The sequence below is a fragment of the Colobus angolensis genome, unplaced genomic scaffold, assembly GCF_000951035.1.
Source record: "Colobus angolensis palliatus isolate OR3802 unplaced genomic scaffold, Cang.pa_1.0 Scaffold33, whole genome shotgun sequence".
NCBI lineage: Eukaryota > Metazoa > Chordata > Mammalia > Primates > Cercopithecidae > Colobus > Colobus angolensis.
Window position 1 is genome coordinate 12,081,731 of NW_012116599.1, and position 14,836 is coordinate 12,096,566.

The 14,836-nt window shown below is 55.1% G+C and overlaps 1 protein-coding gene and 1 pseudogene across 1 annotated transcript; one reads left to right on the forward strand and one right to left on the reverse strand.

The window, feature by feature from the left end:
• The first annotated feature begins 276 nt into the window (after positions 1-276).
• ALPP (alkaline phosphatase, placental) lies at positions 277-4,600 on the forward strand. Its single transcript, XM_011951999.1, has 11 exons — positions 277-605; positions 696-812; positions 926-1,041; positions 1,230-1,404; positions 1,481-1,653; positions 1,898-2,032; positions 2,132-2,204; positions 2,335-2,469; positions 2,552-2,743; positions 2,962-3,078; positions 3,204-4,600. The coding sequence occupies exons 1-11, from the start codon at positions 536-538 to the stop codon at positions 3,500-3,502; spliced, it is 1,602 nt and encodes a 533-aa protein (XP_011807389.1). The 5' UTR covers positions 277-535; the 3' UTR covers positions 3,503-4,600.
• Positions 4,601-7,957: 3,357 nt separating this feature from the next.
• Positions 7,958-9,698, reverse strand: LOC105518881 (annotated as a pseudogene).
• Positions 9,699-14,836: the final 5,138 nt, after the last annotated feature.

The window sequence follows — 14,836 nt, forward strand, 5'->3', positions numbered from 1 at the left end:
GGCAGCAAAGTCCCCCACGTGCCCCTTTCCCACTGGGCCCAGGCTCCTGGCACCAGTAGGCTGAACCCAGGCCCTGGCCCGGGCTGTGTGCTTCCAGCCTCCCCTCCTCTCGACAGCAGAACAGAGCCTGGCTCCAGCTTCTGGGAAATATAGAAGAAAAACGGGTGCATGAATGAGTGACATGGTGTCTTGTTCCACACAAGACACAGTGAGCAGGGGTTGGGGGAGGGGCTCCTGGCTGCAGGATGCACACCACACTCACCCAGATGGCATCTTCCTTCCCTGAGCGACACCTGGTCCCACCCTGAGCTGCCTTTCTCAGGACCCCAACCCCAGCCTGGCCCAGCCCAGCCGCACCCTGCCACTCCCTTCAGCCAGTGTGGCTTCATGTCAAGAGGATGGGCGGGGTCAAGGTGGCAACAAGGGGAGAAGCCGGGACACAGTTCTCCCTGATTTAAACCCAGGCAGCCTGGAGTGCAGCTCACGCTCCATACCTGGAATTCCTGCCACACCACTCTCCTGCCGCCCTCCAGACATGCGGAGGTCCTGGGTGCTGCTGCTGCTGCTGGGCCTGAGGCTACAGCTCTCCCTGGGCATCATCCCAGGTAATGAGGCTCCCCTAGCTGCCCGTACACACACACACAGGGCACCCCCCAGCCCAGGCTGACCTGATCTTTGCTCTCCCCCCTGGCCAGTTGAGGAGGAGAACCCAGACTTCTGGAACCGCCAGGCAGCCGAGGCCCTGGGTGCCGCCAAGAAGCTGCAGCCCATCCAGACAGCTGCCAAGAACCTCATCCTCTTCCTGGGCGATGGTGAGTGAGCAAGGCCTGTCCATCCCCGCAGCCCTCACAGCCCCGGCGCCCGGACCCTCGGTGGTTCCAGGACAACCCTGGGGCCCAAGCCTCACACATTTCTGTTCCTTCAGGGATGGGGGTGTCTACGGTGACAGCCGCCAGGATCCTAAAGGGGCAGAAGAAGGGCACACTGGGGCCTGAGACCCCCCTGGCCATGGACCACTTCCCGTACGTGGCTCTGTCCAAGGTAAGGGCTGGGCCACCTTAGAGTCTTCAAGCAGAGAAGGGTATCCTGGCTATGGAGTGTGGTAGGACAGAGGGACCTAAACAGCTGGGCCTCCAGTAAGGAGCTGGGGGCAGCTGGAATCCCAGAGGACACAGATCAGGGTCTGTGTGTCTGCCCCAGAGAAGAGCTCCCAGTGTCTCTGTCCCCAGACATACAGTGTAGACAAGCATGTGCCAGACAGCGCAGCCACAGCCACGGCCTACCTGTGCGGGGTCAAGGGCAACTTCCAGACCATTGGCTTGAGCGCAGCCGCCCGCTTTAACCAGTGCAACACGACACGCGGCAACGAGGTCATCTCCGTGATGAACCGGGCCAAGAAAGCAGGTGAGCTGGGGCCCGCTGCGGGATCAGGGCCAGGTCACAGACCTTGGTCACATATCCTGACCTCTGTCACCCTTAGGGAAGTCAGTGGGAGTGGTGACCACCACACGGGTGCAGCACGCCTCGCCAGCCGGTGCCTACGCCCACACGGTGAACCGCAACTGGTACTCGGACGCCAACATGCCTGGCTCGGCCCGCCGGGAGGGCTGCAAGGACATCGCCACGCAGCTCATTTCCAACATGGACATTGACGTGCGACCCCAGGGCCAAGGGTTGGGGCTGGGCAGAGAGTAGGAGGGGGCACCAGCTCAGACCCAGGCAACCAACGGCCTGATCTGGGTCAGCAGGGTCTGGAGGTGGGGTTGGGGGGGTAGAAGGTGCAGCCCAGGCCGGACCACTCCCACAGCCTTGGGGAGGGGAGCCAGGGGCTGTGCAGGAGGAAGTGGCACAGGGCCAGCCAGGCCCCAAACCCACGTGCCCCATCCTCTGTTCCCAGGTGATCCTAGGTGGAGGCCGAAAGTACATGTTTCGCTTGGGGGCTCCAGACCCTGAGTACCCACATGACTACAGCCAGGATGGGACCAGGATGGATGGGAAGAACCTGGTGCAGGAATGGCTGGCGAAGCACCAGGTGATGGGGGCTGGCCGGTGCAGGAGGCACAGCAGGGGAAGGGCAGAGGTGTGGGGCTCAGGGCTGTGGGCTGAGGCCTGGCCCTCTCCCTCCCTGCAGGGTGCCCGGTACGTGTGGAACCGCACTGAGCTCATGCAGGCTTCCCTGGACCCGTCTGTGACCCACCTCATGGGTAATGACCCCCTTCCTGCCCTGGCATCCCTCAGACAGCCTCAGATGGCACCTTCTGACCCCATGTGCACATCTGCCAGCACCCTCCCACCCGCCGCCTGCCATTCACCATGGGACCCCTTGTCCCACAGGTCTCTTTGAGCCCGGAGACATGAAATATGAGATCCACCGAGACTCCACACTGGACCCCTCCCTGATGGAGATGACAGAGGCTGCCCTGCGCCTGCTAAGCAGGAACCCCCGCGGCTTCTTCCTCTTCGTGGAGGGTGCGTGGTGGCCCCTGGGGAGTGGGGGTTGGGGTTTGGAGCAGGGCAGGTTCAGCACCACCCCTCTCTGGCCTTCCTGCAGGCGGTCGCATTGACCACGGTCATCACGAAAGCAGGGCCTACCGGGCACTGACTGAGGCGGTCATGTTCGATGATGCCATTGAGAGGGCAGGCCAGCTCACCAGCGAGGAGGACACGCTGACCCTCGTCACCGCTGACCACTCCCACGTCTTCTCCTTTGGTGGCTACCCCCTGCGAGGGAGCTCTATCTTTGGTAGGCCTGGGGAGAGTGGCAGGTGCTGCTGCATCAATTACGTGGGTGAAATCTGAGCCTCAGTCTCCTCCTCTGTCAAATAGGGTAATGCTGGCACCAGCCCTGAAGGGTCTCCTGAGGACTAAGCCCCTGACCAGGCAAAAAGTGGCGGTGCCCAGCACGTGGGTGGCACTCCACAGTTGTGTTCAGCTCAACCACAGGGACCCCTCTCTCTGCAGGGCTGGCACCTGGCAAGGCCCAGGACAGGAAGGCCTACACGGCCCTCCTATACGGAAACGGTCCGGGCTATGTGATCAAGGACGGCGCCCGGCCAGATGTTACCGAGAGCGAGAGTAGTAAGTGCCGCGGGGTCGTCCCCTGAGGGGGACCAGGGTGCCAAGGATGGGGGACTGGTAGGAAGGGGTCACCTTCTGTCTGCCTGGAACTGAACCCTCCTACCGGAACTGAACTCTCCTACCAGGGAGCCCCGAGTACCGGCAGCAGTCGGCAGTGCCCCTGGACGAAGAGACACACGCAGGCGAGGACGTGGCGGTGTTCGCGCGCGGCCCGCAGGCGCACCTGGTTCATGGCGTGCAGGAGCAGAGCTTCGTAGCGCACGTCATGGCCTTTGCCGCCTGCCTGGAGCCCTACACGGCCTGCGACCTAGCGCCCCCCGCCGGCACCACCGACGCCGCACACCCTGGGCGCTCCGCGGTCCCTGAGTCCCTACCTCTTCTGGCTGGGGCCCTGCTGCTGCTGGGGACGGTCACTGCTCCCTGAGTGTCCCATCCCTGGGGCTCCTGCTTACCCATCTTGGAGTTCTCCTGCTCCCCACCTCCTGTCGTCCTGCCCGGCCTCCACCCCCGAGTCATCACCCCCGGAGTCGCCACACAGATGTCCTGCCATGGAACCTTCATCTCCTCGTGCGCCCTGGGGACTGAGCCCATGACACCAAAGCTGCCCCTTGGCTACTCTTGGACTCCCTGCCCCAACCCCAGGGACTGCAGGTTGTGCTCTGTGGCTGCCTGCACCCCAGGAAAGAAGGGAGCTCAGGCCATCCAGCCCCCACCTATAGTCCTTGGGTACCAGGTAGGCTCCCTTTCTGGGGAAGAGAAGCACCCGGACCCCGCACCCCGCTGACCTTCGCTTCAGTCCTTGAATCACTTGTGGGACTTGAGGACTCGGGAGCTTCAGGACGCCTGGAGAAGCGTGGCTTCCTGCCACCCTGCCAGCCAAGGAGGCTGCTGGGGTGGGGAACCCCAGGGGGATTTTGACACAGCCTTCGGCTGCCCTGCACTGAGCTAATTCCACACTCCTGTACCCCTCCAAGGGGCCCTCTGCCTCATGGCAGAGGCTTGCCCCAAATCACAACTACTCAGATGTTCCATACCTCCAAATGCCAATTTCAGCACCCAACTGAGATCAAGGAGCTCCTGGGAAGCCCTGGGTGCAGGGCAGCAGTCGAGAGCCAAAGGTCCCTCCCCGGACATCTGGACACTGGGCATAGATTTCTCAACAGGGAAGACTCCCCATGCCTCCCCAGGGCCTCCGCTCTCCTGGGAGACAAAGCAATAATAAAAGGAAGTGTCTGTAATCCCAGCACTTTGGGAGGCCCAGGTGGGCAGATCATGAGGTCAGGAGATGGAGACCATCCTGGTTAACACAGTGAAACCCCTTATCTATGCGCCTGTAGTCCCAGCTACCCAGGAGGCTGAAGCAGGAGAATCGCTTGAACCTGGGCGGCAGAGGTTGCAGTGAGCCGAGGTCATGCCACTGCACTCCAGCCTGGGTGACAGAGCGAGATTCCGCCTCAAAAATAAATTAATTAATTAGAAAAATAAATAAACAAGTAAGAAAAGGAAGTGTTAGACAGTGTAATGCCGGTACTACTTCCTAGGAGAAAAATCGTGAGTGCCTGTGGGCACAGTGTCTGGAGGGGTGGACAACGCAGGCCAGGAGGGGCTGCTGAGGAGCAGACGATTCAGCAGGAGACCTGAACAGAGTGGGGCTTGAGCAAGGCGGCACAGCAGTGCAAAGGCCCTGGGGCAGTGCCAGCAGGTGCTCTGGGAGGCCAAGGGCTGGATTAGAGGGTAGGTGGGTAGAGGGATAAATCTGAGGGGTCAAGAGGGTGGGGGGAGCATGGGGGAGTGTGAAGTCTGAGTAAAGGGATGTGGTTGGAGGTCTTTGAGTAGGGTTGTGACCCGCCCTAGGAGGAAAATGAGTACTCTGGCTGCTGCCAGAAGAAGGGTCTTGTCTTTTGGGTAGATGGTGGGGGTGCTGGAGGGTAGTAGGTAGAGGTGAGAGCTGGGGAAGTGTGGGGAAAAGAAAGAGATCAGCCTGTTACTGTGTCTATATAGAAGGAAGTAGACATAAGAGACTCCATTGGGCTCTGTATTTGAGATGCTGTTAATCTGTGACCTTACCTCCAACTTTGTCCTTGCCAGAGACATGTGCTAAGGTGACTTAAGGTTAAAAGGATTTTGGGCTGTGCAGAATGTGCTTTGTTAAACAAGTGCCTAAAGGCTGCTTGTGGTTAAAGGTCATCACCATTCTCTTAAATCTCAAAAAAGAGAAAAACATTTGTCTCCTGCCCCTCCCTGGGCAATGGTTTATTTACTAAGCAAGGAGAAAACCGCCTTTAGGAATAAGGTGGGGCTTGCTGGAGCAATTCTGCTAAAAGGTTTATGGAGATGTTCGCATATGCATCTCAAGGCACAGCATTTTCCTTTAATTTTATTTATGTTACAAGGATTTTTGTTCATATGTCTTACTGCTGACCTCCCTACGATGACCCTGTTATCCTGCCACTTCCCTTTTTCTTTGATGGTAAAGATAATGATCAATAAATACTAAGGGAATTCAGAGGCCGGTGCCGGCGTGGGTCCTCTGTAAGCTAAGCGCCGGTCCCCTGGGTCCCGCTTTTCTTTCTCTATACTTTGTCTCTGTGTATTATTTCCTTTTCTCAAGTCTCTCTTTCCACCTAACGAGAAGCACCCACAGGTGTGGAGGGGCAGGCCACCCCTTCAGGGAAGGAGCTGAGTCCAGGTGTTTCTGACCTTCCAAAAGCATTCGGGAGCACCTATCCCAATACAGCCATGCTTGGTGAGTACCACACCTGCCCCAAGAGAACCTTGAAAAGAATTTTTTTTTTTTTTGAGGCAGTCTCACTCTGTTGCCCAGGCTGGAGTGCAATGATCTTGTCTTGGCTCACTGCAACCTCCTCCTCCCGGGTTCAAGTCATTCCCCTGCCTCACCCTCCCAAGTAGCTAGGGGTTAACAAGTGTGCACCACCACGCTTGGCTAGTTTTTGTATTTTTAGTAGAGATGGGGTTTCACCATGTTGGCCAGGCAGGTCTCCAACTCCTGACCTCAGGTGATCCGCCCACCTCGGTCTCCCAAAGTTTGGGATTACAGGCATGAGCCACGCGTCCGGCTGAAAAGAATTAAAGGTGAAATCAACCACATTTTCCAGCAAATTTTACACTATTACAAAAAAGACAAAAATTAGCCAAGACTCGTGGCCCATGCCTGCGGACCCAGCTACTCAGGAGATTGTGGTGAGAGAATCACCTGAGGTGAGGAGTTTGAGACCAGCCCAACCAACATGGTGAAACTAAAACTAAAACTGGTCTAAACTAAAACACGGTCTCTACTAAAACTACAAAATTTAGCCGGGCGTGGTGGTCAGCACCCAGCTACTTGGGAGGCTGAGGCAGGAGAATCGATTGAACCTGGGAGGCTGCAGTGAGTTGAGATCACACCACTGTACTCCAGCCTGTGCAACAGACCCAGACTCTGTCTTATGAGGAAAAAAAAAAAAAAAAAAAGGCAAGCATTTTGTGCTCACTAGAAATATTAGTATGACTGAATGTGTCCTTGCACATGAAAATTAATTTAACATTGTAAAATATCTAGTTGGCAGGCATGGCGGCTCAACACCTGCAATCCCAGCACTTTGGCAGGAAGACAGGGTGGGATCACTTGACTTCAGGAGTTCGAGAATAGCCTGGACAACATAGTGAGACCCCGTCTCTACAAAAACAACAACTGAGCCCAGGGAGGTTGAGGCTGCAGTGAAAGAAGATTGCTCCACTGCACTGTAGCCTGGGCAACAGAGCAAGACCCTGTCTGGAAAAATATATACATCTATTTGAGTACCTGGCTCTCTCAGGACAGTTTTTTATTTTTATTTTTCAATTCTAGGTTTTAGTGGCTGTCATAAAAACATGGGAGGTGAACAGAAGGTAGACACCACTAGCTGGCCTTACTAAATCATCACACTCATTGTTACATTCCATTCACCAAATATGCAAAGATTCTGGTAAAATCCAGCTAGTATATTTCTATCTTCCCAGTTGTCAGTGGGTTAGGAAGTTCCTCTTTCTAACCAATGTGGAGGTGCTGCATGTTTACGTTTTGCATGAGCGCTCACACCCAAGGACTTCTATATTTTAAAAGTGAAGACGTTTTAACAACAGATTATTCTAGCCAGGCGTTGTGGCTCATGCCTGTAATCCCAGCCTTTTGGGAGGCCGAGACAGGTGGATCACTTGAGATCAGAAGTTTGAGACCAGCCTGGTCATCATGGTGAAACTCTATCTCTACTAAAAATACAAAAATTAGCCAGGTGTGGTGGCAGGCACTTGTAATCCTAGCTACTCGGGAAGCTCAGACAAGAGAATCGCTTGAATCCAGGAGGCAGAGGTTGCAGTGAGCTGAGATGGCACCACTGCACTCCAGCCTGGGTGAGGAGAGTGAAACTCCATCTCAAGAAGAAGAAGAGGAAGAAGGAAGAAGAGGAAGAGGAATAGGAAGACGACGAAGAAGAGGAGGAGGAGGAGGAGGGGGAGGAAAAAGATTATTCTGAAATTAGATCATTCTGTTCTCAAGCTTCCTTTTCCTGTGTAGGTATGTTTATGAGTCCAATACATTGTTTACCTCAAAATCAAGTGTCAGAGAAAATATTTTCAAACTTCTGCTCAAAAATATGCTCTTTCCTTAGCATGAGTTTTGTTTTGTTTGAGACGGACTTTCGCCTGTATTGCCCAGGCTGGAGTGCAGTGGCGCGATCTCGGCTCACTGCAACATCTGCCTCCTGGGTTCAAGCAATTCTTCTGCCTCAGCCTCCTGAGTAGCTGGGATTACAGGCAACCGCCACCACGCCCGGCTAATTTTTGGTATTTTTAGTTCCAAAAGTTGATGAGTCGACCTGCTCCACGCATAATTTCAAGGTGGTCACGTTAGGGTCACCACTTGCAGCTTGTAGCTGCTGTGAACGCTGAGAGTGAAGTACTCAGACAATTCCAGCTGAGCAGGGCAGGGAGCAGCTCCTCTGAGAGAGTGCTGCCCCAAAATCTGTCCGCCAAGTATTTATTAGAGGGCTTGTTAAAGTACAAACATCCACCAGATGGGTTTTTGCCGTGGGGTCCTGAGGCACATATGGCCTTGTAAAAGCACTCAGACCACATTCTTAGGAGGCTGTTTTCAGCGCTCCTTATCACACATTCCACTCCTTGTCCTGTTTTCAAAGGCAAGGAGCTACATTCTCACGCACAAACAACGTACACACAGTGCCTGAGTATTTTTCCATGCCTGGAGCTCAGATGCACCCCCCACATCTCCCCCTTCTTTAATTCTTAGAGCTCGCTGGTTATCTAATGCAAGGTAAGCATCTCTCCTTCTTCCCTGGTCATAAATGCTTTGGGCGGCAGCACAGAGCCATTTACAGAAGCCTAGCAATCAGTTACAAAAAATAATATAGCGGCCATCACTCAAATGCGTATGTTTAACCCAGGCAACCAAGTATTCGGGTTCAGTCATTGAAAGCCTTCTTGTAATTGCCGAAGGCTATTTGTTTGTAATTGCTGTGAGACCATTCTTCAAGTTATTTCTTCAACTTGACCTCAAATGCTTTGTACACAAGCTTGAATATATTGCTGTGCACTCCCTCCACCCCCCACCCCGCCCTCACTGCCTGCCAGAGAGCTGGGAAATGGCTGCTCCCACTGCCCCGCTAAACACCGAAGTTACCCCAGGGAAATTACTTACGACTTCCTCCCGCGCGCGGCCGCTGTGCCCTCCCTCACCTCCTCCACTGCTTTCCCTTCCTCTCCTCTCGCGCACCTTCCTCCAGCGCGTAGGAACCCCTGGGCAAGGCCACTGCGCCCTGGGTCCGCGGCCGCTGGCTGGGCGCTCCGAGCGCGCACTCACACGGATGACGTAGCGGAAAGAGTTGCTGTCGTCCAGGCTGACCATGAGTGAGAAGAGCGCGACGGTGCTGTACATGCCCTGCACTTTTTACAGCAGCCTGTTGAGGTCCCATTCCGCAGCGACCCCCGGGCCCTCCGCCGCGCCGCCGCGCCGCACAGGTCCCAGCCCCCGCAGTCATCGATGATCTCCAGCCTGGGCAGCGGGTTCAATCGTTCGATCTCGCGCATCTCAAGGCACAAGCGGAAGAAGGCGTGCACCTAGTGCTGGGCAGCGCCGCTGGGTCCACCCTTGGGCCGAGCCAGCAGGCGCCGCAGGCGCTCCTCGTTCTGCTCGCCGATGGCCGCAATGGTGCCATAGGTGAGCTTGTCGTCAGGGATGGCGTGGCGCCTCAGCCAGCCGCCGCAGGCGAACGAGTAGAAGTCCTGGCATGGGTCGATGCTGGCGTCCAGGTTGGCTGCCAGGCAGCGAGCGGCTCACGCAAAGGCCTTGCGCTCAGGACAGCCTTCAGGACAGGCGCCGCCGCCGGCCGCGACCGAGCCCAGGTATTTGAGCGCCAGCATAGCCGCCAGGATGGAGCAGAGGCCGGCTGCAAACACCAACCCGACAGCAGGCTCGCTGCAAGCTGCTTCCAGCGCTGCAGCCCGGCCTGGGCCCGGTGGCCTGGGGGCAGAAAGGCCCCGCAAGCGCCCCACGCGCCGCAGTGACTCACATACTTGACCTCCTAGAACTCATCGTAGTGCGCCATCAGCGAATACGAGGACTCCATGGCGCCGAGGCCGCCGGGGTGCAGCCCTGGGCCACCTGGGCTACGCGATGCGCCTGACCTCCAGCCTCCTCGTGGGCCTCAGCGTGGCCCCTGGGGCCTCAGCTGCCAGAAGGACAGAGGCAAGCTCATGAGGCGCCGCAGCCCGACGGGGTTCCTGGGCACTGCGAGGAGAGAAATAGGCCTGGGTGCAGAGGCCCCAGCCGCGGGCCTCTTTCACTGGGGAAACCAGGGACCAGGAGGGCTTGGCGGGGCCACCACCTCCGCGTGCACAGTGGAGTCTTCTCCCCTGTCCCCCTCTCTGCACACACGTGCGGGTCCCTGGGTTGGGAGGGCCCTGATGGGAAGGGGGAGGCGCTGGGCACGGTGCCTGGCACGTAGTGGGCCTTCACTGAAAGGCCCGTACCTCTTCTCTTCGCCTTTCTGGTCCAAGACCTGCCCCAGCCAAGGCCGGGCGGAATGTAGGGGAAAGAGCGGAGGCTGGAGTGAGGAGGTGCCGTCAGGAGCGCGGCTATGCTGCACTTTCAGTTTTCCGCGCTGAACACAGACAGAGGCTCCGCAAAGTGGCCAAAGAACCAAACTTTGTCCTCGCGGAAGTCCGCGGGATCGACCACTCCAACCCCGCTCGCTGGCTTCTTCTGCTCGGTGGCCCGACGGCCCACCCGCCCCTTCCCCAGGGGCGAGCGCCAACGCCCCAGGGTCGTGGATACACAGCCCACCCCCTGGGCGGCCCTGATGGCGACCGGCTCCGTCCCTCACCCACCCCCACTCCCCGTCTGTGACCCCGACCCGAGCCACTCCTGGCTTCAATAGGTTCTTCCCAGAATCCAAACTTGGGCGAAGTTTCACCTCCCGCGGGGCGCGAGCAGAGGATGTCGGGAGGCTCTGCGCAGCGGCCGAGACGGTGGTGACTGCTGCAGGGATTCGGCGCCATTTACCTGGCGAGTGAGCACCTGAGCAGGACCTGGCCTAGCGGGTCCGCTCCGAACCAGAGCCTGAGCCTGAACAGAGCTGCATGGGCAGTCGCTGTCTCCCAGCGCCCCCTGCCTTTTCTGCCGCCGAGCCGCCAGCCCGCGGGGTCCAGCCCTGTCCCAGGACCAGTAAAGGCAGCGGGTACTCCTGGGAGGGGTCCCTTCGGATCCCGCGTCCCCAAGCTGAGCTGCCCACCGGCCGGTTAGAAAGGAGCTGGAGCTACGCAGCTGGGGGCCGTCATGCCCCAGCCCATAGCCCTAGAGCACCGCCCGGGGAGAACTCCTCCTAAAGGATAAGGGAACCCTAACGGAGTGCCTGGGCTGCCCGCACAGCGCCTGCGCGGAGCGCACCTTCACCAGGGAGCTTCCTTGTCCTCCTGGGAACCCCTGTACAGGATCTCCACGGGCATCTGGGCTTCTGGTTGGCCTCGCTCTCTTCCCCTAGTTCCTGACCCAGGGAGAGCAACGGAGCACCCTGCCGGAAGAAGGCCTGGGGCTGCGAGTGCGGCCCCATGGTAGCAATGCACAGTTGACCCAGAGCACAGCAATCGCAGCCTATTGGAGGTGACGTGGGTTTAGCCTCTGACCACACAGTCCTGGTCACCCTGCACAGACTGCCAATAAAGAGGGGTCCGAGGCCCAGCTCCTTGGCTCCCCTGCAGTGTCTCCAAAAGGGAAGCTGAGGCTGTGGGTCAGTGGGTGATGCCAGTGGTCCAGGCTCCAGTGCCACCTTGCACAAAGACCTTCCTACCCTTTCACCAAAAAATACTCCTGTCCAACCTCAGACTGGTGCCACTCTTTTCCTTGATCCTTGTAGCCAAGGATAAATATTTCAAAACAATCCCGTGATCTTCCTCCATTTTCCTTTAAAAACCTTTGTCTTCCTTCACCTCCCTAAATTCACACGTGCTTTCCTATGGCCTGCTTATTCCCATTGCAATCCCTATTTCCAAAGAAAGTTCATTTTATTTTAGAGTCTTTCTGTATTTGTTATGCAGTGTCACATAGTGGAGCCAGAAGTGGGACCGAAGCGAATTCATCTTGAGTGAATCAGAGTCTCCTGGAATCTAACAGGGTTGACTGAGCCCTCTGCAGACTGCCCTTTCCAGGAGTTGCTTTTCTGTTCTGGAGACTCTTCTCAAATACCCGGACTCCCTCCCTTTGGTCAGTTCCCTTTTACCTTATTCTGGATGTGATTTGGTTATAAGGCTCCCTTAAACAAAGGACCTTTCATCCCTCCTGGGAGCATAAAGTTTGGGTTTCTTTTTTTCTTTTTGTTTGTTTGCTTTTGGCAAGCACTTTCTGGTGTAAAGAGAAGTACCCTTCTGGTTTGAGGACTCTGATTTCTACAGAATTAACGTTCTGCCTGCGAGGCAAGTCTTTTCTGGTGAACTCACTTTTGGTTCTGGATGCCTGACTGAATATTTGTTTGATGTGCACACCTTGGTTGAAATTTTGTGAGCGCTCTGATTTTGGTTTGGTTTCCCACGTCTTTAAATGATTTGGCTCATTTTTTTTTTCTTGCTTGTTCCTGAACATCTTCTGATCATCCCACAGCAAAAATAAACATAAATAGTTTAGCACCATAGGAATTCTTAAAACACACATACACACGGTGAGGGTCGGCCCCTCGAGGTGGCTCCTGCCTGTAATCCCTGCACTTTGGGAGGCCGAGGTGAGAGGATGGCTTGAGCTAAGGAGTTGGAGACCAGCCTGGGCAACACGATGAAAACCGCCCTCTAAAACAAATATGAAAATGAGCTGGGTGTGGTGGTACCCACCTGTCACAGCAATCTGGGCCCACATTCAGGAGAAATGGATTTGGAGAGGAAGCAGAGTGCTCAAGGGTGTGTGACGTGTGCCACAATGGTGGACTGTGACGGTTACTACGGGACTGGATGAAGGGGGAAGAACCCAGAAATGAAAACAAAGGCAAAAGATACTGCTCTAAAGAAGGGGCCAGGGAGCTCCTTGCTTCTAGTGAGCAAGGGCCTTGAGCTTCCACAGGCCTTCGTATTTATTGGGTAGCAAGAGTAGGGAGGAGCAGCTAATGATTGCTCAGCTGCTTGATTGATCACAGGTTCACATTATTGCTATCAGGCTTCAGATGTGCCCAATCACAAGAAACACTGCGCCTGGGGCGTGACTGCTGTCAGCATTCCTTCTGGGCAGCAGAAGCAGTTTGTCAGTTTGTCAACAACCTGTTTCAGGAGAACAGTTTGCTGTTTACTCACATAGCCTCCAGTGGTATACCGAGTTGATCATGGCCATCATTCTTTCAGCCTCCAACAGTGGGCAAAACAGACTTCTCCCCTTGTGGAGGGCACAGTCCAGTGAAAGAGGAATGTTTTTCATGCTGGCCTTCAAATTGTGGGGAGTTGTTGGAATAGGACAAGGGGCTTAGGAAAGTCTTTCCTAGAAAGTGTGGTTTGAGCTGAGAATTAGGGATAACTAGGAGTTAGGCTGATAAGGGAGGGGAGGTGGTGATTGGAGGAGAAATCCTCCGTCCTTGTCCGAGATTACCCTGCGTTAGGGCAGTAGCTGACCCTTTTCTGGGATCACCCAAGGTGGGATAGCGGGTGGAGGAGACATGTGGACTGTCGAAACTAGTAGATTCTGAATCCTGTCTCTGCCATGTCCTACTGTTTGGCCTTGGGCAATTTACTTATCTCTCTGTTGCTTCTGATAGAAAAGGAGGGTGGTGAGAGAGATTCAAGTTGAAGACAAAGTTAATCATGTTTTAAAGTGTTGGCTTTGGCTGCTGTGGGGAGATTGGATTAGAGTGGGGGTGTTAAGGAAAAGGGAGAGACTTGGATTTCTGGTGAGAATCAAGATAGCTGAGGCCAGGGTTTGGTGCTGTGGGTGGGGAAGAATAGAAAGTGATCCTATTTTTTTTTTTTTTTTTGAGATGGAGTCTCGGTCTGTCACCCAGGCTGGAGTGCAGTAGTGTGAACTTGGCTCACAGCAACCTCCGCTTCTGGGTTCAAGCAGTTTTCCTGCCTGAACCTCTTGAGTAGCTGGGATTACAGGCATGAGCCTCTACACCTAATTTTTGTATTTTTAGTAGAGATGGGGTTTCACCATCATGGCCAGGCTGGTCTTGAACTCCTGGCCTCAAGTGACCTGCCCACCTTGGCCTCTCAAAGTGCTGGCATTATAGGCGTAATCAGAAGTGATAATTAGGCCAGGTGTGGTGGCTCACGCCTGTAATCCCAGCACTTTGGGAGGCTGAGGTGGGCGGATCAAGAGATCAGGAAGTCAAGACCATTCTTGCCAACATGGTGAAACTCCATCTCTACTAAAAATACAAAAATTAGCTGGGCGTGGTGGCACGAGCCTGTAGTCACGGCTACTAAGGAGGCTGAGGCGGGAGAATCGCTTGAACCCGGGAGGCAGAAGTTTCAAGGAGCCAAGGGCATGCCACTGCACTCTAGCCTGGCGACAGAGCCAGACTCTGTCTCAAAAAACAAAAAATAAAAAAAGGAAGTGATAATTACTTGAACTTGGTCGGTGAGGGAGTGGTCATGGGTAACTTTCAGGTTTCTCTCTTCTGTTATTATAAGTAAAAAAGAAGAATGGCTGAACTTCATTAATATATTTTCCATTTTTGTGGTCATGCAAAAAATATTTTCCATCTATTCCATTTAAAGACTAATAACAGGCCAGGTGCAGTGGCTCACACCTGTAATCCCAGCACTTTGGGAGGCTGAGGTGGGCAGATCACCTGAGGTCAGGAGTTCAAGACCAGGCTGATCAACATGGTAAAACCCCATTTCTACTAAAAATACAAACATTAGCTGGGCATGGTGACAGGCACCTGTAGTCCTAGCTACTTGGGAGGCTGAGGCAGGAGAATCATTTGAACCCACCTGCGGAGGTTGCAGTGAGCCAAGATGGCACCATTGCACTCTAGCCTGAGTGACAGGGCAAGACTCCATCTCAAAAAAAAAAAAGGTCGAAGAAAGCCAAGCATCCATCAACAGACAATGGAAAAACCGAATGGGGTCATCCACCCAATGAAATATCATGCAGCCTTGAAAAGGAAGGAGGCCCTGAAGAAGACTCTGTTACAACATGGATGAACGGCCGGGCGCGGTGGCTCAAGCCTGTAATCCCAGCACTTTGGGAGGCCGAGACGGGTGGATCACGAGGTCAGGAGATCGAGACCAT